The 23,158-nt window shown below is 35.1% G+C and overlaps 1 protein-coding gene across 7 annotated transcripts in view; it reads left to right on the top strand.

Moving 5' to 3' along the window:
- The window catches only part of NME7 (NME/NM23 family member 7), a 262,104-nt gene that overhangs the window by 132,131 nt on the left and 106,815 nt on the right, over window positions 1-23,158 (top strand). For all 7 annotated transcript variants that reach the window (XR_013381904.1, XR_013381906.1, XR_013381905.1 and 4 more), the window contains exons 9-10: window positions 909-977; window positions 6,841-6,942. Coding sequence is in view for 2 of the 7 variants with exons in the window: in XM_077901583.1 (XP_077757709.1) it covers window positions 909-977; window positions 6,841-6,942 (171 nt within the window). In the remaining 5 variants the exon portion in view is untranslated. The remainder of the gene's footprint in view (window positions 1-908; window positions 978-6,840; window positions 6,943-23,158) is intronic.

The following is a 23,158-nucleotide window of genomic DNA, read 5'->3' as shown; positions in this document are numbered from 1 at the left end:
AACAAGTTGTGGAACTGTAGGATAAAACACAGATATCAAACAAAACTGACTGCCTGGAATAGTTATGTTGCCATGAAATCAATCCTCCCAGTTTGAATTATTGCCCAGGTAGGCAGAAATTTCTCATTGATCTTCAGTTCTGGCAACAGTAAAGGAACAAAGTAGGGGAGAAAATACAATTGTCAATTCTGAGGCAATTTTTTAAAAATTTAAGGTTTTAGTTCTTGAGACCAAGAACTTAATGCAATTTTATTTTTAATTAAATTTGAATCCAGCCTGGACAAGAAAGAGTCTTTATAGGTTCATCTTATAAGCATAAGCTTACAATTCTTTTTGAATTTAGATTTCCAGACAACTTGAGTAAATGCTTTATTATGAACCAGACTAGGTATTTTTCTGAATGCTTGGGAGGAAAAATTTGTTATTTTTGGCAGCTACAAAATCTGAAGTACTTTTCATTAGTAATATTTCTTGGGCCAGTAAACAGCATGACATTGCCTATAAATTTTGAGTGTGGAGAATGAAGTTTTATTCAAAGAGAAGGTTAGTGTAGTGATTAAGAGCCTGACCAATGGAGTTAGACTGCTTGAAATGGAACACAGATCTGAAGGTTGCATAACCCATATGTAATATAACATGTCATGGGGGCATTGTGAGGACTAAATGAGATGATGAATATACGATCCTAGAACAATGCTTAAAACACTAAGTACTCAATAAATGTTAACCATTTTTATTATTGATCAGCTGATCTTTAACAACACTTTTTCAGGGTACTTAATTTGTGCAGGGTTTCTATATTAAAGTAAAGAAAATATATCCAAGGGATCATAAATGTTGAGTGCTGAGTATGGTTCATTTTGTGTTCTTTTGTTAATTGGCATATGTTTTGTTTTGTTTTAAAATAGTTCAACATGGATCGAGTTAATGTTGAGGAGTTTTATGAAGTTTATAAAGGAGTAGTATCTGAGTATAACGTAAGTATCAAAATAAATGTAAAGCATTGGTACTGAAGACAGTTTATGTGTCTTAAATCTTGGGGATTTCAGTATAAATCATAATCACGAAAGTATTAAAGCTGCCAGTTTCCAGCTGATCATACCCAGTGACTGAGGCATTCTTATCTCTGAGAGCTACTGGATCAGTTTTTAAAATATCTTATTGTTTCATTTATGAAACAAAAATATACCAGAGTACAAAAAAAATTTCTGGGGATTTGACACATTTGGGCATTCTCTATGAAGCTTATAATATTCTCAGAGTGGAAGACTTCACAATGCTTTAGAAAGTTAAAAGCAAATAGTTCTTAATGTTACAGTATAATTTCGTTTCAGTATTTAACATCTACTTTAATGACATAAATGCATGTAGAATTATCTGAAAGTATGACTGAAGCTGAAGAAACAAGATTTTAAAGAAGTTGGTCAGAGGACAATTAAATTATGTTCTTTAAAACATATGACTATATTCAAATAAGCCAATATTCTTCCTTAAAATAAAACATAGTAGATATTTGATCAAAATTAGTTACCCTCCTTTCCTTATCAAATTATCTTAGATACGTTTGTGCTGGTGGACTGCTTCCTCACCTACAGTGTTTTACTGAGTTTTGACTTTTTTTTTTTTTGCATGAAGTTTACTGTTTTTGACAATGAAACTAGATTCCCCTCTTCTCATTTCTCCATGGCTTTTCCTTTCAACCTTCCTTAAAAAGGACAAATGCACTGGTCTGAGAACTGCCTGAGCCTTTTGTCTTATTTAGTCCTACAAGTCAAGACTAATTGTGAAATATATTTCATGTTCAGCGTACCAGTGGTTTCCACCTTTATTTAGAGAAACCAAAGTGATTTTCCTTCTATTACTGCATACTGAACCTTAATCTTATGAGCTTCTTCATTTTAGAGTTATGCCTTTTCTTAAATGGAAGAATTTTTTTTTAAATGGAAGAATTTAAAAACATTCTTAACACTTAGTGACAGCTGTTTTTCATTTCTTAAATCTTTGTTTTATATATTTTCCTTTTATTTGTTCAATTTAATGTTTGAAAATCTGGTTGAAAACTGCTACCTTCCTTAATTCATGTTATATTATAGCCCTACTGTACATAAGATAAACCCATGGAGACTTACCCTTTGACCATCAGTTAAATTCTCATACAATATCATGTAGTATTGAATTCGGTTACAACTAGTTGAGGGCACTAGTATTGTGCACATATCTGAGGTGGGCCGTATTTCCCTTTGGAAAATAATTTTTAAAAAAAGCCCTCATCTCTGACTTGAATGCCTCCTATATTGTGCTTTAAAATAATAATATATGTAATTCATTTTTATGTAATATATATTTACTATTAGGATATTTTTTATTTGAGGATTTTGAGGTAAAAATAAAAACATCACTGGATAGATGTGTCATTTCCCCTAAGAAGTCAGAAATTTGAATGACAGTAGCAATATCATACTTTAATGTCAGAATATCTCAGAATAATTGGGTTGATGTGCTTTCTTCTTAGTAAGATATTCTCTAACTACTATTTAAATCTTGTGATATTAATAACAGTCTACTTAAGATAAAGAACATATGGGCTTTTGGGAAGAAAAAACTACATTATTTCAGAGTAATTAGCCTTGTGAGCCACTTTTAGTAATGCTTATCATTTTTTATTCAGATTGAAATGTAAAGCAAATATTTCAAATCAGAATTCGTTTGTAGTGGTTTGCTAATGGGAAAATGGAGTGTATACATGAACCAGAATACTATCCAGGTATCTTTATGAGATGTTTTGTACTTCTATGAAATAAAATTCTCTTGTAACCAAGGAAAGCTGTTTCTTTGAAAATTTTCTCCAAAGGGACATAAGAATGTTTTTATCCTGGTAATATTTTGTTGAAGCAAGTAATATTCTTATGAAATATAACCTCTAATGCTTTTAAAGTGCTTTTCCCATTTATAACTCAGATTTGTTCAAAGGACGTTGTGTGAAGAGCTATATCCATACACTGCTAATGTGTGTGATTACAGTATCTTTCACTGGTTAATTTGGGACACCAAAAATCAGATAACAAATCCTGAGTCTCACTTGCTATTGTGACTATTATATTTCCCGAAAATCCTCTTACTTCTCATGACAGTTAATATTCAGGACTTGAGTGTAAGTTCAAGGAAGAAGTAAATTTTAAAATGTTGTATACTATTGGATGTCTTTTAATTTTAGGAAGTTTGTCTCATTCAAAAAGAAGACCGTGTAAAAATAATCTTAAGAGGCAACATAGTCTCAAGGGACAGAAGCAGGTGATTTGATTCTTACTCTGACTTTTCATACAATTTATCCTCCTTGTCTCTAAATTCTTATTTATAAAATAAATAAGACACATAAGCTAATAGCAGTGGTTCCATTCATTTTATTATTCTAAATGTGAAGATATGTTGGTGAAATAATGCTCTTAAATGTAGGATGTATGGTGTGAAATAGGGACGGCATCATTGTGGTGTCTTAATGGATACTATTCGGTACTCACCATGAATTCTGAGTGTTCCTACATTACTTGCTTCAAACTACAGACTTCCTATCTCAAAATTCATTGCAACCAACTTGCAGCTTTATGAACTCAATTCCCTTCTCGCAAAATGCTTGTGGAGTCAGATGCTAGGTTCAGATCCCAACCTACCTGTTGTGTGATCATGGAGAAGTTATTTACCTTCTTTAAGCTGTAGTTTATTCAGCTATAAAATAGAAATAATGCTACTACTTACTTTATGAGATTGCTGTGATAATTAAATGAAATAGATCATGTAAAGGAGTTTCCCTATTGAGAGTACTAAGGGAGTTATTAGCTGTTTTGTTATTACTTTTAACACTGTTATCGTATCTGACATAATTCTTTGTAGTAGATTCTGTGTTGATCATTTATACTTACATTTGCAATTGTAAAAAGGTGGTAATTCCTATCTCATTGTGTTATCATGATCCACTTATTTACTGCATATATATATACCGAGTGTCTACTATGTGCCAAACAATGTGTTAGAGTCCAAGGATACAGAGGTGAACAACAACAACAAAAGTTCACTACCTGCATTCATGGAGCTTACGTTCTGGTGAGGATAAACGTTAAATCAAACGATCTCATTGTAAAAGACAGGAGTCAAAGGGCTGCAAAGGAAACAAACAGGTTCTTTTTGGTTTGCGTAATTTTTTACTTAATTAAAAACCTAGGTGACTTGAGGATTTTGTTAATTTTTTTTAAGGAGTACATTATGCTTTTGATGTAGTCCTTTTTCCAACATGTTTTTTTTCTTTCCATTTTATACATTTGCATAGCCCTTTATGTCTGTATTTTTAATGGTATTTGTGATTAACACTGAAAGACAAAGATAAAGACAAACGAAAGAAAAGCAGACAAAATTCACTCCTCTGTTTTTGGATGGCATGTTCCTATTGCTTTCTGCCCCTACTGAGAACTTGGCTCTTGACATTTATGTGTAGGTAGTACTTCAATATCATGAGACAGAAAATCAGACTCAACATAATTATCCATAAAAAATCAATTACATATGACCTTTGTGAAGTAGCAAAATGACTTCAGGTGGATACCTTTAGGGATTCTACTGAGTAGGGGTCTGTGTATCATATTAATTGTGAAACACTTTCCCTCCTCTTTTAACCCCTGGCATTTTTATTAGGTGTGATGACTGAGTTCCAATTAATATTTAAATATTGTTCAGTAATAAATTACCTTTATTTTATTTTGTCAGCATGTATCAAAAACTCTCCAAAGTCATTAAAATGGCTTGCATGTCCCTGTGTGATCTGATCTCATCTCTTACTGCTTTCCTATGGTCTCATGTTAGCTCCTGATATTCTGTCTCCTTTACTGATCTTCATATGCACCAACTCTACTGCTGCCTCAAAGTCTTTGTCTTTATTTTCACTTCTTCCTGAAGTATTTTTCTCCATGTAAAGAAGAAAAGTTCATTGAGTGTTCCAGACACTGTGAGAGGTACTTTTCTTTGATCATGTTTTTCATTATATCATTTCACATATAGCTAAGAGCCTTAAAACAGTATACTTCCATTTTCCCCTCCTGATGTGCTGTGGTTATCATACATTTTTATTTCTATTTATATTGTAAACCCTATAATACATTTTTAGTATTTTTGCTTTAAATCATCAGTTATCTTTCACATCAACTAAAAATGTGTATTTATATATGTGTTTACTATATTTTGTATAGATCTCTATTTTTGTCTGGTACTATTTTCCTTCTGTCTGAAGAACTTACTTTAACATTTCTTATGGTATATGGCTGCTGGTAGTGAATTCTTTCACATTTTGTCTGTCTGGAAAAGTTATTTTTCCTTCATTTGTAAAAAAATTTCTTCCAGGGAGCCTGGGCAGCTCAGTTGGTTAAGTGTCTGACTCTTGATTTCAACTCATGTCATGATCTCAGGGTTGTGAGATCGAGCCCTGCACTGGGCTCCACACATAGTGTGGAGCCTGCTTAAGATTTTCTCTCTCCCTCTTCCCTGCCTTGCCCCATTCCTTCTTTAAAAGGAAGGAAGGAAGGAAGGAAGGAAGGAAGGAAGGAAGGAAGGAAGGAAGGAAGGAAGGAAACCTTCCTACCTGGGTATAGAATTGTAGATTGACCAATTTTTGTTGTTGTCATTTACATCTTTATCTTTGTTCTACTGTTCGTATTTTCTTCTTTGCATGCCTGGTAATTTTTATTAGATGCTGGATAATGTGCAGTTTATATTGTTATATGGTATATATGTCATATTTCTTTGAAGAGTGACATACCTTTGGCATCTGCCAAACTTATTTAGGATTAGTTTGACCATTTCAGGGCTTACTTTTGAACTTTATAGCATGGATACAGAGCATTCCATATATAAGGCAACTATTATGGTGCAGTACCCTTCTGGGAACTCTACTTGATGCCCTGTGTATCATATGAAGGCTTTCCACTCCAGCTGGTGGAAATGCAAAGTCTTCTCAGCCTTGTGCTCTCTCTGTAAATGGTTTCACTTAACTGCTTCTGGTAATTCTTTTCTTAGTTTTGGATAGTTTCCTCTACACATATACAGGCTCTTAGCTGAAGATTTAGGTGACCTTCTCTACAGTTCCCTGTAGTTTACTCTCCCATAGTTCTCCCACCTCATCTAGTAATCTGTCCTGCAAATTCTATCTACATTGGCCTCCCTGAACTCCATTCTTTGTCTCTTCTAATAAATTAGAGTGTTGGGCTCTGTTGTGTTTCCTCTCCCCATCCCATTGTCCCATGGCAGTAAAATGACATAGTCATATAGCTTACTTCATTTGATTCCCTTCTATCAGGGATCATAATACTGCACCGCCTCTCATCTAGTGTTTGAAAATTGTTGTTTCATACATATTGTTTCATGTCTAGATGTTTAATGTGAAAGAATCTGGTCCTTGATTTCTTCATTTCTGAAAATGATTATGATTTTTTAAAGTATCTTTGGAAGAAACACTTAGAAATTTATATCTTTAGAAATGTTCATTCAATAGGACTGTATTCAATGGGAGAGACCCTTTAAAAGGAAGCTATACAAGAAGATCATTTCAATTAATGAAAGTATCAAGTGGTAAAGCATTACATTAAAGTGTCACTAGTGGTAGAAATGGAGATGAGGGAACATATCTAAAACACAATTTTGTAGAAGAACTAGACAGAAATGAGGAGCTGCTTGGCATGTGGAGTACATTGAGGATTCAAAGATAACTAAGATTTTAAGATTTGGAATAATGGTGCAATTAAAAGAGGATGAGTAAAAGATTATTAATTTTTAAATATTCTTTTGTATTACATGTCATAGGAGATGGTGACAGAAATGTATTCTGGCCCTTGTGTAGCAATGGAGATTCAACAAAATAATCCTACAAAGACATTTCGAGAATTCTGTGGACCTGCTGATCCTGTAAGTTAGTATTTAAATTGTTAATCAAGTTTGTTTTATTCACTAGTTAAGTATCTTCATAGGTTTGATGGTTTTAGTTTGTTCTTTAAAAGAAATAATACCAAAGTGACTAAATCAGATACATTTTTATTCAAAATACCATTTTGAATAATTTTTTAATATATTCCAAGAAAAAGTGAATTTTTATTAGCCAAGTGACAGAATAGAATGGGCAGAAACCTTAACTGTGGTATTTTCTTTTATTGTTTCTTCTTGATAAATTGTCTAGATAAATTTATTGAGCTCTCTGATAGAAATTATCTAAGATACTAATTATCCTTTGACTTAGGGAAGCTATAAATAAAGCTCTCAGTGTGAAAGATATTGATATGGTAGCCTGATACCAGATACATAAATATGAGCAATGGGACTTAGGTGAAACTTGATAGTCTCTAGTATACTTTTCATTTTGGTTTGTGTTTTCATCATATGGCCATTGGGTGGAAAAAGGAGTGAAGAGGAAGGGAGTGGACCTAAAAAGCAGAAATAGCATTAGAATACACATGAAAAATCTCCATGGAAATGTTAAAAGCTGAGTAGGATTATGGGAAGCATTACTGATTTTAAACACTATATTATTTTTAAAGATTGTATTTATTTATTTTAAAGAGAGCGAGTGAGCTCATGAGCTGGGGGAGGGGTAGAGGGGGAGAGAGAGGGACAGTCAGACTCCATACTGTGCGTGGAACTGGCTCGGGGCTCCATGTCACGACCCTGAGATCATGACCTGAGTTGAAACCAAGAATCAGACATTTAATGAACTGAGCCACCCAGGCGCCCCTAACTATAATTTAAATTTATTCTCTTTATCACTTATAGTTTATTGAAGATGAGCATTCAATTCAGTTTAATACAGACAACATTTATTGAGTTCCCTTAGATGTAGAATAGTAAGCTAACAGCACCTATTAAGAAATCAATTTGTCTAAGAGTGCTTGCTGCTTAAGCTCTGTAGAGAATAGTACACCTGTTCTCAAAGATTGAAGAGCACACACACAATGATCTTTTAGAACATTTTCAAAGAAACATACAATAAGGACTAAAAATTGTTAGTTCAAGTAAAATGCAAATGTTGAAGGATTGTTTAGTAAAGGAGCAAATGATATGACCTGAAGATAATTGAGAAACTTACTTAGAGGAAGAGAGTTGTGAATAGGGATTTAAAGGAGAATCAAGGGGATCCCTGGGTGGCGCAGCGGTTTGGCGCCTGCCTTTGGCCCAGGGCGCGATCCTGGAGACCCGGGATCGAATCCCACGTCGGGCTCCCTGCATGGAGCCTGCTTCTCCCTCTGCCTGTGTCTCTGCCTCTCTCTCTTTCTCTCTGTGTGACTATCATAAATAAATAAAAATTAAAAAAAAATAAAGAAAAAAAAATAAAGGAGAATCAAGGCACAGAGAGAACGGGAAAGCTTTAAAACATGTACAAAGGCAACAGTAAAGGATTCTGCAAATTTACTATGTTATACAGCAAGAATATTTGCATGGCTTCAAAAGGAAATGCATACCTAGAAGCACAAGGAAATACATTTTTTTTTTTTAGATAGAGGAAATAATGCAGTGAATGCTGGTAGAGATGAGTGTGGGATGGGTAGCCTTAAAAGCCACGGTACAATTGTGGATTGTGTATAAGTGGAATCCCATGGGATAGGAAATAGCAATTCCTTGTATTTAGCTTAATTTTAAGTAGTTGGAATTATTCCCTTGATGCAAGAAGAGCAAACTAAATTGGGGGGGATTAAAGACAGGGGCTCTAGAAACAGTTAAAAGCCCTGATGACACCATTAGAGAAAGAGTTGACAGGACCTACTTTCTATCTTTTCAGGAAGGAAGAAGAATAGAAATAAGTATTAAATGTGGTTGTGAAAGAGTGATTAATAAAATGTGAGTCTGATGTGGAGGACATTAAGAGAAAATGGTGATGATATTGAGTGTTCATTGGTTATTAATCACAAATTAGAAAAGGATACTTTTTGTTTATATGAATAAGCAGATCTGATGTTTGCCATTTTTATATCTGATTTCTGTTGGCCAGGACAGGGTTTTATTTATTGATGTTTTAAAGATAATTAAAATTGTGAGTGAGCAGCTGACTAAACAAATGGGCAGGGATCCCTGGGTGGCGCAGCGGTTTGGCGCCTGCCTTTGGCCCAGGGCGCAATCCTGGAGACCTGGGATCGAATCCCACGTCGGGCTCCCGGTGCATGGAGCCTGCTTCTCCCTCTGCCTGTGTCTCTGCCTCTCTCTCTCTCTCTCTCTGTGTGACTATCATAAATAAATAAAAATTTAAAAAAAAAAAAACGGGCAAATGAAAGAGATAAAAACTAGAACAAAAATAGAATGAGTATGTTAATTCTTTCATTCAATAAGTATTTACTGAATCTGTACTAGTATTTGTGAATTTGAAGGTAGAAGTCTCAAAGAATTTACAATCTACAAGTGGACAGTATATGTAAGTGGCTAATTTCCATGTTCCATGGCAATTGCAGTGCTAGATGCTTGCACTGGGTATGAGTGGAGCCCAGAATATTAGCACTTAGCTCAGCCTGGGAGGGGCACTACCATCAGGGGCAACTTTGTTAAGAATATATCTTCTGAGCTGAATTGCAAGGAATGAGTAGAACTTAAAGTGTAGAAAGTGGGAAGTGATATGATTAACGTTAGGGAAGAATAAACCATTCACATTTGGATACAGCAAGATCTTTATCATTATTGTAGTAAAAGTACTGGGCAGTAAGTGACAGAGGATGAGTTCATCAGGGAGGAGTTGGAGAATGAGCAGGTAAGTAATCAGAGAAGAGTCCTAAGAATAAACGTTTACCGATTACCTCTCTTTCTAGATGTAGATTTAGTGCATATTTACAGAGTAAATAGTGTGTACAGAGATTACTGCTGGATCCCATGTCTGGGCCATAAAAAAGAAGACTACAACAAGGTATCTTTCCTTAAAGAGCTCATAATCTCATGAAAGCTTAGTTTGCAAACTTCCAAGATCCTGTCTTGGCTCATTAAGCATAGTTTAAATTACTGTACTATTTTTTTCATTTTGCTCCTTATAGCATTATAGAAAATTGTACTAATAAGGATTTTAAAAGTTGGTATGCATTTAACATATAAAATGTCAATAGTGGTTGTCTTTGGATGGTAGAATTATGATAATGTTAAATTCTACTATCCTATATTTTACAAATTTTCTTCAAAGTACTTCTATTACTTTTACAATAATAATACCTTTTATTTTATAATGAAACTTCAAAGTGAATGAATGAACTTATAATTGAGGACTTGGTCCTGATTTGGGATGGTTTCTCTTCTTGAGTCTCAGAGTCTTGAATTATATACTAGGTGCAGGATGTTAAACAGGATCATATGTCTTTGATGGATGGATCATATGTCTCTGATGGAGATATATATATATATACATATATATATATATACACACACACACACACACATATATGTATATATATATCTGGATGGATAATATGTGTATATATATTAGAAGAAATACCATTAGTAGTTGTAGTCAAACTATGCATTGGAGACAATAAAATAGTTCTTACAGCTTGTTCTGACTTTGGTTTATTTTATTCTTCCACTACCTATCTTTGTCTCTTTTCTTCCACTCTTCCAGCAAAATAGTAAGCACTGAATGCTTACTGCATGCCAGTCATGTGCTGGGTGCTACTAGGTTTATAGTAATGATCAAATAAATACAGTCCTTATCTTTGAGGAACTTATGGTCTAGCTTGAGGAGGTAGAATTGATTAATAGCCACCTCACTCTAATTCTTGTATTAAAGTAATTATTGTATTAAAGTAATTATTGCATTAAAATAATAAAATAATCTAGAAATTCATTTTATCCTTGCATTTCCATATCTGAAGAGAGACTGTGGGTTATAATACATGTAAATATAATAAAGTGTGTGGGGAAAAATGCAAGATATGTCATGGCCATACAATTGATATTTGATAAATTAATAAATAGACTGGATATATTTTTATACATATCTAACATCTGATATTAACCCATTATTTAAAAATATTTCATCTACCAAAATGATTTTTTTTTCCTTTATTCCTTTCTAAGATATAGAACTACTTTTTAAGTTGATTCTAAAGAAGGTTCAGTGACCATTAGACATATATGTTGTGGATCGATAGCACCTTCATCATTGATGGCTGCACTATTGGCAGATTCTTTCTCTTATAGCTGGAAGGAAACATACATTGTAGATGAGTAAGAATTTCTTCCAGTCTTCCTAGAAGTGGTCTTAAAGAAGGGGTGGTTCACAACACAAGTCACTGTGACGAAGGGTATATTAAACTTTCTATTTTTATTTATTTACCATATAAAAATAAGAAAGAAATGAAGTTTTAGTAAAATTTAATGCATGAACTGATAAGAGTACATTTATACAATCTGTTAAAAATATATACATGTTTTTGTGCACCTGGGTGGCTCAGCTGGTTAAGTGTCTGCCTTCAGCTTAGGTCATGATCCCAGGGACCTGGAATCAAACCATACATTGGGGCTCTCTGCTCAATGGGGAGCCTACTTCTCCCTCTCCCTCTGCCAGCCGCTCCCCCTGCTTGTGCACTGTCTGTCTGTCTCTCTGTCAAATAAATAAATAAAATCTTTTAAAATATATATGTACACACACACAAATATGTTTTGATGTATTTACATATTTTACTCACAAGAGTGCTTGAAAAATGTTGGTCTACATTAAGGACATTAAGAGAAAAAAATATCAGAGCAGGTTTCTTTACAATTAGAGAAACATTCACTTACCACACCATCACCTGCAGAAAACCTGATTTGCCTCTGGAAGAGGTTTTGATTGCACCTGCTCCAGAATTTTACTTTTGAGTAGCTTGGTAGTTTTCCTGCTGAGCCATTAGGAAACTGAAAGAGTCACCAAAGAAGTGGTAAATTATCTGGGAAAATTGTGCTGAATATATTTGTTCTTGGACTAGTGGTACGACAAGCCAAATAACCTCACATCAGTATGCCTTATTTTATGAAAAATGTGTTTGTAAAATATTTTATGTAAAGGATATTATTTAAGGGAATTTGAAGTTTGGTCAACTGATTAGTTATCCTTATATGCTTTTATACCTTAAAAACCTTTACCCCATAGCCAGATTGAATTAAGAGTCAAATATTCTCATACACAAAAAGTGGCTCTTACCACAAATGTTGGAGAGGATGTGGAGAAAGGGGAACCCTCTTGCACTGTTGGTGGGAATGTGAACTGGTGCAGCCACTCTGGAAAACTGTGTGGAGGTTCCTCAAAGAGTTAAAAATAGACCTGCCCTACGACCCAGCAATTGCACTGTTGGGGATTTACCCCAAAGATACAGATGCAGTGAAACGCCAGGACACCTGCACCCCGATGTTTATAGCAGCAATGTCCACAATAGCCAAACTGTGGAAGGAGCCTCAGTGTCCATCGAAAGATGAATGGATAAAGAAGATGTGGTTTATGTATACAATGGAGTATTACTCAGCCATTAAAAATGACAAATATCCACCATTTGCTTCAACGTGAATGGAACTGGAGGGTATTATGCTGAGTGAAATAAGTCAATCGGAGAAGGACAAACATTATATGGTCTCATTCATTTGGGGAATATAAAAAATAGTGAAAGGGAATAAAGGGGAAAGGAGAAAAAATGAGTGGGAAATATCAGAAAGGGAGACAAAACATGAAAGACTCTTAACTCTGGGAAATGAACTAGGCGTGGTGGAAGGGGTGGTGGTCTGGGGTGGGGGTGACTGGGTCACGGGCACTGAGGTGGGCACTTGAGCACTAGGTGTTATTCTATATGTTGGCAAATTGAACACCAATAAAAAATAAATTTATAAAAATAAAAAAATGTTACTGCAAAAAAAAAAAGTGGCTCTTTACATTTTAGTGGTTTCCCATGTATTTGATTGTCAGAGTAGTATTTCACCTGTTATTGAGTAGCCTTCACTGATTTTAGGATTAAAGTGGAAGTATCATGATATTTTGAAATGCAACTCTTTTTTCATGAATGTGTATAAAATTGTGGTAAACTTGGAAGAGAAGTGCTTGGTTGCTGATTATCTGTTTGCCTCTGTCATCTATGGACTTCCTGGTTACATTCCTTTATTCCCTGAAGGCTGTGAACCCCCATGATAGTCTTTCTCTTCATCTAGTTCTTACTATCAATGTGGGCACAATAATATCCATGTGAAAGTTTCACCCAGGGCTTGGCATCAGAGCTGAACAGATCACTTCTGTCAGTTACCTTTATTCAGTCTGCTTCCTCGTTTTCTTCCACAGCCATCTTCTATTCTATGTTGACATCTGGAGCAGCGACACCTCTCTGAACTTAATCTCTGATATAGTCATGCCTGCCATAGCTTTCTGGTCCCCTGGGTCTCTTGCTGCATCTTTGACTTGACTGAAACCTTAGGCATTGGACCGTTCCGTTTTCTGACACTCTAGTGCCATTTTCTGACTTCCCTCTCTGAGTAACCTAGACTCCACTGTTCATATCCTTGACTGACCTTTTGATACCATTCTCAGTGTCTTTACTCTCTTGTCCTTTGTCCGCAGTCTGAACTCCAAACTTAGATCAATTTAACCATGTGTCTACCTCATGCTTATACATGTACTGAAAGGTTCTAGTAGATAAATGCTATACTGCTGTATAGATTCATATTTATGCAAGTGATGATCTCCAAACAAAGCTGGAATTACTGACCCCTTGAAATCTTTTCTCATTGCTCTTATCTTTCTGCTAATTCTCACAATAGCAATTTTAAACCTCCATTATTTTCTTCAGCCCTTTTACAGTTCATCCTCTTTTCCATAAAAAGATAGCATTATCTTCTATTTCATAGACATAAGTATGGTTATTATGATCTCTTAAATTTCTGCCTTCACACTATTTCTGAACTTGTGCTCATCTCTTCATACTAGTCCAAAGGAAGTGTGCTTTTCTTCTCTTTTAAAACTCTCTACCTATTCCTTTTTTTTTTTTTTTAAAGATTTTATTTATTTATTCATGAGAGAAACAGAGGCAGAGACACAGGCAGAGGGAGGAGCAGACTCCCCACAGGGAGCCCAATGCTGAACTCTATCCCCCAACCAGGACCATGCCCTGAGCCAAAGGCAGACACTCAACCGTTGAGCCACTCAGGTGTCCCCTCTTTACCTATTCTTAATCCTTTTCCTCCTTGAAGGATTGCTCTATTCTTCTGAATTTGTATTTTTTAAAAAATATATTTTCTTGTAGTTATAAAAGTAATATATGGCCATTATAGAAAAATTAGAAGTGAAATAGAATTTAATAAAGGAAATGTGGCCCATAACCTTATCACTAAGAGTTATCAATTTCATAAATAAAATTTGGATCAAAGTGTGTATACTGTTTTGTAGGTCATGATACCCTAAATAATACTAAGCTTTTTCTCAAATCATTAGATGTTCTTCAATGATATGATTTTTACTAGATTGGCTATATGTAATTTTATGGTGTAAAGTAATTTTTATAAAAGAGTCCAGCTGCAGGGGATCCCTGGGTGACTCAGCAGTTTAGCACCTGCCTTTGGCCCAGGGTGTGATCCTGGAGTCCCAGGATCGAGTCCCACATCAGGCTCCCTGTGTGGAGCCTGCTTCTCCCTCTGCTTGTGTCTCTGCCTCTCTCTCTCTCTCTCTCTCTCTCTGTGTTTCTCATGAGTAAATAGATAAAATCTTTAAAACAAACAAACAAAAGAGTCCAGTTTCATTTTTCTGAATGTGACTTTCCTGTTTGCTTAACATATTTAATGAGGAGATGATACTTTCCTTATTGAGTATTCTTAGCTTCTTTGTCAAATATTAGTTGATTGTATATGTGAGGGTTTATTTCTGTGCTGTAGATTCTTTCCATGGGTCTGGTATCTGTTTTTATGCCAATATCATACTGGTTTGATTACTATAGCTTTTTGTAGTGGAGTTTGAAATTAGTGAGTTTGATGACTCCAACTTCATTTTTCTTTCTCAAAATTGTTTTGGCTATTTGGAACCTTTTGTGGTTCTATACAAATTTTAGGATTTTTCTCCTATGTCTATGAAAAGTGTCCTTGGAATTTTCATAGAAATTGCATTTAAATTATAGATGGCTTTGGGCAGCATGGACATTTTAACAATATTCATTCTTTCAGTCCATGAACATGGGATATCTTTACATTTGTGTCATTTTCTGTTTCTTTCATCAAAGCCTTACAGTTCTCAGTAGGCAGATCTTTTACCTCTTTGGTTAAATTTATACCTAAGTATTTTATTGTTTTTGATGCTATTGTGAAAGAGTATTATTTTCATATTTTATTGTTACTCTCTATATATACAATTGATTTTTCTATGTTGATTTTTGTGTCCTTCAACTTTGTTAAATTTATTCATTATTTCTAACACTTTTTGGTGGAGACTAGGATTTTCTATACATAAAATCTTATCATCAAAAAACAATGATAGTGTTACTTCCTTCCTGATTTGGCTGCCTTTTTCTTTTTCTTATCTAATTGCTCTGCCTAGGAGTCAATTACTATGTTGTATGGAAGTGGTGAGATTGGGCACCATTGTTTTGTTCCTTATGTAATAGAAAAAGCTTTAGCCTTTCACCACTGATATAATGTTAGCTGTGGGCTTGCCATATATGGACTTTACTATGTTTACTAATTTACTACCAGATTTTTTGAGAGTTTTTAATCATGAAAGGAAGTTGTATTTTCTCAACTATTTTTTCTCTATCTATTGGGATGATCATGTGATTTTTTTTCTTTCATTCTGTTAATGTGATATATCACATTTATTGGTGTGTATGAATGAACTATCCTGGCATCCCAGGTATAAATCCCACTTGATCATGGTGTGTGATTGTTTGAATGTGGTGTTGAATTCTGTTTGCTAATATTTTGTTGAAAATGTTTGCCTCCATATTTATCAGGATTATTGGCCTGTAGTTTTCTTCTTTAGTAGTATCATTATCTGGCTTTGGGATTAGGGTAATGCTGTTTTCATATAATGAATTTGGGAGTACTCCTTCCTTTTCAGTTTTTTGGAAGAGTTTGAGAAGGGTTAGCATTAATTCTTAAATGTTTGGTAGATTTTACCAGGGAAATTATCTGGTCCTGGGCTTTTCTTTGTTGGGAGATTTTTGATTTCTCATTCAATCTCATTATTGGTCTCTTCATATTTTCTATTTCTTTATGATTCAGTCTCAATAGATTTAATATTTCCAGGAATTAATCCACTTCTTCTAGACTGTACATTTCAATGGCATGTGATTGTAATAGTTTATTTGATTCTTTATATTTCTTTAGTATCAGTTGTAATATCTCCTCTTTCATGTCTGATTTTATTTATTTAAGTCATTTCTCTTTTAGTGATCTAGCTAAAGGTTTATCAGGTTTGTTTATTAGTTAAAAAAAGCAGATTTTGGTTTCATTGATCTTTTCTATTGTTTTTATGGTCTCTATTTCATTTTTTTCTGCTCTGCTCTTTGTTATTTCTTCCTTTTGCTAAATTTGGGCTTAGTTCTTTTATTTTTCTGGTTGCTTGAGGTATAAAGTTAGGTTGTTTATTTGAGATCTTTCTTGTCTTTTAATGTAGGTGCTTATTGCTATGAACTTTTTCTTAGATCTGCTTTTGCTGCAACGCATAACTTTTGGTACATGTGTTTCTGTATTCGTTTGTTTTAAAATATTTTTGATAAAAAAATAAATAAAAATAAAATATTTTTGAATTTCTCTTTTGATTTCTTCTTTGACCTTTTAGTTGTTCAGTAGCATGTTTAATTTCCACATATTTATAAATTTTCCAGCTTTCTTCCTGTTACTGATTTCTAATAGCATACTATTGTGTTCTGAAAAGATACTCGGTATGATTTTAAACTTATTAAAATTGCTGAGGCTTGTTTTGTAACCTATCCTATGGCGTATCCTGGAGAGTGTTTCATGGGCACTTGACAAGAATGTGTATTCTCTGTTAGTATTTGCTTGATATATGTAGGTGTTCTAAAGTTAGGGGCATATATACTTAAAACCGTTTTATTTCCTTGACGAATTAACCATTTCATCATTGTATAATGACTTTTAAATTAATTTTTAAATTTTAATTCCAGTATAGTTGACACACAGTGTTATATTACTTTCAGGTGTACAGAAATTATACAGAATTGTACACCTTAGTGTACAATATAGTGATTGAACAATTTTGTACATTACTCAGTGCTCATCATGATAAGTGTATCTTTCATCCCAATTACCTATTTCACCCATCCCCCATCCACCTCCCCTCTGGTGACCATCAGTTTGTTTTCTATAATTAGGACTCTTTGTTGTGGTTTGTCTCTCTCTCTCTCTTTTTTTAAATTTGTTTTGTTTCTTAAATTGCACACATGAGTGAAACCATGTGGTATTTGTTTTCTTTATTTTGCTTAGTATTATATTCCCTAACTCCATTCATGTTGTGACAAATGGCAAGATTTTGTTCTTTTTCATGACTGAATAACATTTCATTATATATGCGTATATACTCACACACACACACACACACACACACACACACACACCACATCTTCTTTATCCATTCATCTATCAATGAACACTTGGGCTGCTTCCATAGTTTGAATATTTTAAATAACGCTGCTCTAAATATAGGGTTGCATGTTTCCCTTTGAATTAGTGGGGTTGTTTTTGTATTCTTTGGGTAAATACACAGTAGTGTGATTACAGGACTGTAAGGTAGTTCTATTTTTAATTTTTCTGAGGAATTTCCATACTATCTTCCACAATGGCTGCACCAGATCATAGTCCCACCAGCAGTGCAGAAGGTTTTCTTCTCCACATCCTCGCCAACACGTTTCTTGTGTTTTTTTTATTTCTGCCATTGTGACAAGTGTGAAGTGGTATCTCATTGTCATTTTGATTTGTAGTTCTCTGATGATGAGAGATGTTGAGTAACTTTTCATGTATCTGTTGGCTTCTCTGGGTGTCTTCTTTGGAGACATATCCGTTCATGTGTTCTGCCCATTTTTAAAAAGGTTATTTATCTGTTAGGTGTCAAGTAGTATCAGTTGTTTATATACTTTGGAAACTGACCCTTTAACAATGATGTCATTTGCAAATATCTTCTTCTATTCAGTAGGTTGTCTTTTAGTTTTGTTGATTGTTTCCTACACTATACAGAAACTTTTTATTATTGTTTTTATTTCCTTTGCCTCAGGAGACATATCTAGGAAAAATGCCGTTATGGCCAGTGTCAAAGCTATTACTGCCTGTGCTCTCTTCAAGGATTTTTATGGTTTCAGGTCTCATATTTAGGTCTTTAATCCCTTTTGGGATTGTTTTTTGTATGCTGAAAGAAAGTGGTTCAATTTCATTGTTTTGCATGTTGCTGTCCAGCTTCCCCAACATCATATGTTGAAGATACTACCTTTTTTCCCATTGGATAGTCTTTTCTGCTTTGTTGAAAATTAATTGACTGTATAACTGTAGGTGTGTTTTTGTATTTTCTCTTTTGTTCCATTGATCAGTGGGTCTATTTTTATGCCAGTACCATACTGTTTTGATTACTATAGGTTTGTAATATAACTTGAAGTCTGGAATTGTGACGCCTCCAGTTTTGGTTTTCTTTTTCAAGATTGCTTTTTCTATTCAAGGTCTTTTGTGATTCCATACAAATTTTAGGATTGTTTGTTCTAGTTCTGTGGAAAATGCTATTGGTATTTTTATGAGGATTGCATTATATGTGTGGCTTGCTTTGGGTAATATACGGACATCTTGACAATATTTATATTGTTCTTCCAATGCATGAGCATAGATTTCTTTGTGTTATCTTTGTGTTATCTTTCTTTCATCACTGTTTTATAGTTTTTTTTTTTACAAAAAGATTTTATTTATTCATGAGAGACATAGAGAGAGGCAGAGAGACATAGAGGGATAAGCAGGCTCCCTGCAGGGAGCCTGATGCAGGACTCGATTCTAGGACCCCAGCATCAGGACCTGAGTCAAAGGCAGCCACTCAACCACTGAGCCACCCAGTTGTCTCTCTGTTTTATAGTTTTCAGAGTATAGTTCTTTCACCTCTTTGGTTAAGTTTATTTGTTGGCATTTTATTGATTTTAGTGTAATTGTAAATGGGATTGTCTTCTTAATTTCACTTTCTACTGCTTCATTATTAGTGCATAGGAATGCAGCACATTTCTACACACTGATTTTATATCATACAAATTTACTGAATTTATCAGTTCAAGTAATTGGTGGAGTCTTTCAGGCTTTCTTTATATAGTATCATGTTATCTGCAGTAGTGAGTTTTACTTCTTTCTTACCAATTTGGATACCTTTTATTTGCTTTTGTTATCTAATTGCTGTGGCTAGGACTTCCAGTACTATGTTGAATAAAAGTGGTCAGAGTGGACATCCTTATCTTGTTCCTAACCTTAGGGAAAAAGCTCTCTCAGTTTTCCCCCATTGAATTTGATGTTGGGTGTGGATTTTTCACATAGGGCCTTTATTATGTTAAAGTATGTTCCCTCTAGACCAAACTTGTTGAGAATTTTTATTGTGAATGGGTATTGTACTTCGTCAAATGATTTTTCTGTATCTATTGAAATGATTATATTTTTGTTTTATTTTTTCTCTTATTGATGTGATATATCATATTGATTAACTTACGGATATTGAAATACCCTTGAATCCCAGAAACAAATCCCACTTGATCATGTGAATGACTTTTTTTTTTTTTTAATATTTATTTATTTATTTTTAGAGAAAGAGAAAGAGAGAGAGGCAGAGGGGCAGAGACACAGGCAGAGGGAGAAGCAGGCTCCACGCAGGGAGCCGGATGCGGGACTCCATTCCTGGACTTCAGGATCACACCCTGGGCTGAAGGCGGCACTAAACCGCTGAGCCACCTGGGCTGCCCAAGGTTTATCGATTTTGTTGTTGATCTTTCCAAAGAACCAGCTCCTGGTTTCATGGATCTGTTCTATTGGTTTTTCAGTTTCTATATCATTTATATCTGCTCTAAAGTTTATTATTTCATTCTTTCTGCTCGTTTTGGATTCTGTTTGTTATTTTTTTTTCCATCTCCTTTGGGTGTAAGTTTAAAGATTGTTTATTTGAGATTTTTCTTGTTTTGTGAACAAGTAGGCTTGTGTTGGTATAAACTTCCCTCTTAGAACTGCTTTTGTGGGGATCCCTGGGTGGCTCAGCGTTTTAGTGCCTACCTTCAGCCCAGAGTGTGATCCTGGAGACCCGGGATCAAGTTCCCCGTCGGGCTCCCTGCGTGGAGCCTGCTTCTCCCTCTGCCTGTGTCTCTGTCTCTCTCTCCCTCTCTCTGTGTATCTCATGAATAAATAAAATAAAATCTTAAAAAAAAAAAAAAGAACTGCTTTTGCTGTATCCCAAAGATTTTGGACCATTCTGTTTTCATTTGCATTTGTTTCCATGTATTTTCTTAAAATTTCTTCTTTGATTTTTTTTCCAGTCATTGTTTAGTAGCATATATTGGTGCGCTTTCCAGATATTTTTCATGTGGTTGATTTCTAGTTTCCTAGATAACATTGTGGTCAGAAAACATGGATGGTATTGATTTTAGTCTTTTTAAATTTGTTGACACTTGTTTTGTGGCTTAGTAGGCAATCTGTTCTGGAGAATATTCCATGTGTACTTGAAAAGAATATGCATTCTACTGTTTTATTTTCTGAATATGTCTGTGAATCCATCGTATCCAGTGTTTCCTTAAAGCCATTGTTTCCTTGTTGATTTTCTGCTTGGAGGATCTGTCCATTGATGTAATTGGGGTGTTAAAGTTTCCTACTATTTTTGTATTTTTTTCAGATTTATTTATTTATTCATGATAGAAAGAGAGAGAGAGAGAGAGAGACATAGGCACAGAGAGAAGCAGGCTCCATGCAGGGACCTGATGTGGGACTTGATCCCGGGACTCCAGAATTACACCTTGGGCCAAAGGCAGGCTCCAAACCACTGAGCCACTCAGGGATCCCCCCTACTACTTTTGTATTACTATTGATTATATCCTTTATGTTGTTATTAACTGTTTTATATATTGGGGTGCTCCCATGTTGGGTACATAATATTTATAATTGTTATATCTTGTCACCTTTATTATTCTATAGTGCCCTTATCTTTTGTTACAGTCTTATTTTAAAGTCTATTTTGTCCAATATAAATATTGCTACTCTGGCTTTCTTCTGATATCCATTTGCATGATAGATGTTTCTCCATCTCATCACCTTCAATCTTCAGGTGTCTTCCAGTCTGAAATGAGTCTCTTATAGGTACCTATAGGTGGGTCTTTTTTTTAAAAAAAAAAATTCATTCTGTCACCTTATGTCTTCAACAACAACAAAAAAAGTTTGTTTGTTTGTTATTTATTTATTTATGAGAGAGAGAGAGAGAGAGAAAGGGAAAGAGAGCACATGAGTAGGGTAAGGGAGAGGGACAAACCAACTCTGCACTGAGTGTAAAGCCTCATGCAGGGCTCCGTCCCAGGACCCTGAGATCATGACCTGAGCTGAAACCAAGAGTTGAATGCTGAACCAACTGAGCCACCCAGGCTCCATACCTTATATCTTTTGATTGGAGCATTTAGTCCACTTATATTCAAAGTAATTATTGATAGATATATATTTATTGCTATTTTGTTATTTGTCTTGTAATTCTTTTTGTAGTTTTTCTCTGATCTTTCTCTTGCTCTCTTTCATGGCTTGTTGACCTTCTTTAGTCATATACTTTGATTCTTTTCTCTTCATCCTTTTTATATCTAGTACTGAGTTTTGATTTGTGGTTACCATTTAGCTTGTATATAACATCTTCTGCATCTATATATTTTAAGTCCTTGGTTGCTTAAGTTCGATCCTATTCTTTACTCCTCTTTCCCCCACATCTTAGGTATTTGGTGTCATATATTATGTCCTTTTATTTTCTGAATCCCTTGTGTGATTTTTACAAATATATTTATTTTAATGCTTTTGGGTTTTCTACTTTTCATACCCTACTTATGTTCTTTATTTTCCAACGCTGGTGCCCATGGGCTAGTTGCTGGGATCTGCATCTCTAGCAGCTCACAGGTCAGCTTTTTGATGGAATTTGTGACAAAGTTTTTAGAATCTATGTCCTTTTAATGGTTTTCAGGAGTCTTCTACCTTTCCTGCTGTTGCCACTCTTCAGTCATGTAGCTCACAATTTGCGACTTTGAATGGAGTGAGAGAGAATTGGGCTTCTTTGGCATCATCCTGGACAGCTGGGGAAGCCCAGGTGTTCACTCACACACTTTTAACTTTCCCCTCTTGAGAGGAGTCACAGGGTGAGAATAACTCTCATGGCCCTGAGGTGTGCCACTTTCAGAGATGGGTGATAAAGGTAAAATCAGACTGTTCATCTACTTAACTTCAGTGGATCTAGCTCCTTATGGTTTTGCTCCAGCTATGTGCTAGGATTTCTCTGCTGGAGACCTAGACTTCCACAAGGGTACTCCTGTCCATGGGTGATTATCTAAGATAGTTTTTACTGAGACTTCTGGACAGTGGCCAGGAGGGGCTGGAGCTGATACAGGAGCCACTGTGGGGTCCACCACTGGGTTTTTACCTGATGCACAGGTGGGGAGGACTCCTCTCACACCCTTTGGTCTATGGTACTAGATCCCAAAGCTTTTCTCATAGTTGGATGTCAGATTGTTTTGGAGGAAGGGACATGATTACAGAAGTCTTAGCCATGTTGTTGACCTGTCTCCTTTCTGGACATTCTTATGTATACCTTTTTTTACTGCTACTTTCTTGGAAGAGATCCCCAGAAATCAAACTTCTGAAACAAAGAATATATATATTTTTAAAATATTTTTTATTCATTCATTCATTCAGGACACACAGAGAGAGGCAGAAGAAGCAGGCTCCCTGCTGGAAGCCCAGTGTGGGACTCGATCCCAGGACCCCAGAATCATGTCCTGAGCCAAAGACAGATACTCAACCACTGAGCCACCCAGGCATCCCCAAATCATATTTTACTCATCTTGGTATTCTAAGCACCTAGAAGAGTACTTGTAATGTTTGAAAGCCTTTGACAAATAGTTGATGGCAGAACTAAGTGAAAAGATGAGTATGTTTGGGTATTATTGGGATGATTGGTAGTGAGGCC

Source organism: Canis aureus, chromosome 6 (assembly GCF_053574225.1).
Source record: "Canis aureus isolate CA01 chromosome 6, VMU_Caureus_v.1.0, whole genome shotgun sequence".
NCBI lineage: Eukaryota > Metazoa > Chordata > Mammalia > Carnivora > Canidae > Canis > Canis aureus.
The sequence above is the reverse complement of the archived record's forward strand: the minus strand, read 5'-3'. Positions and strand labels throughout refer to the sequence as shown.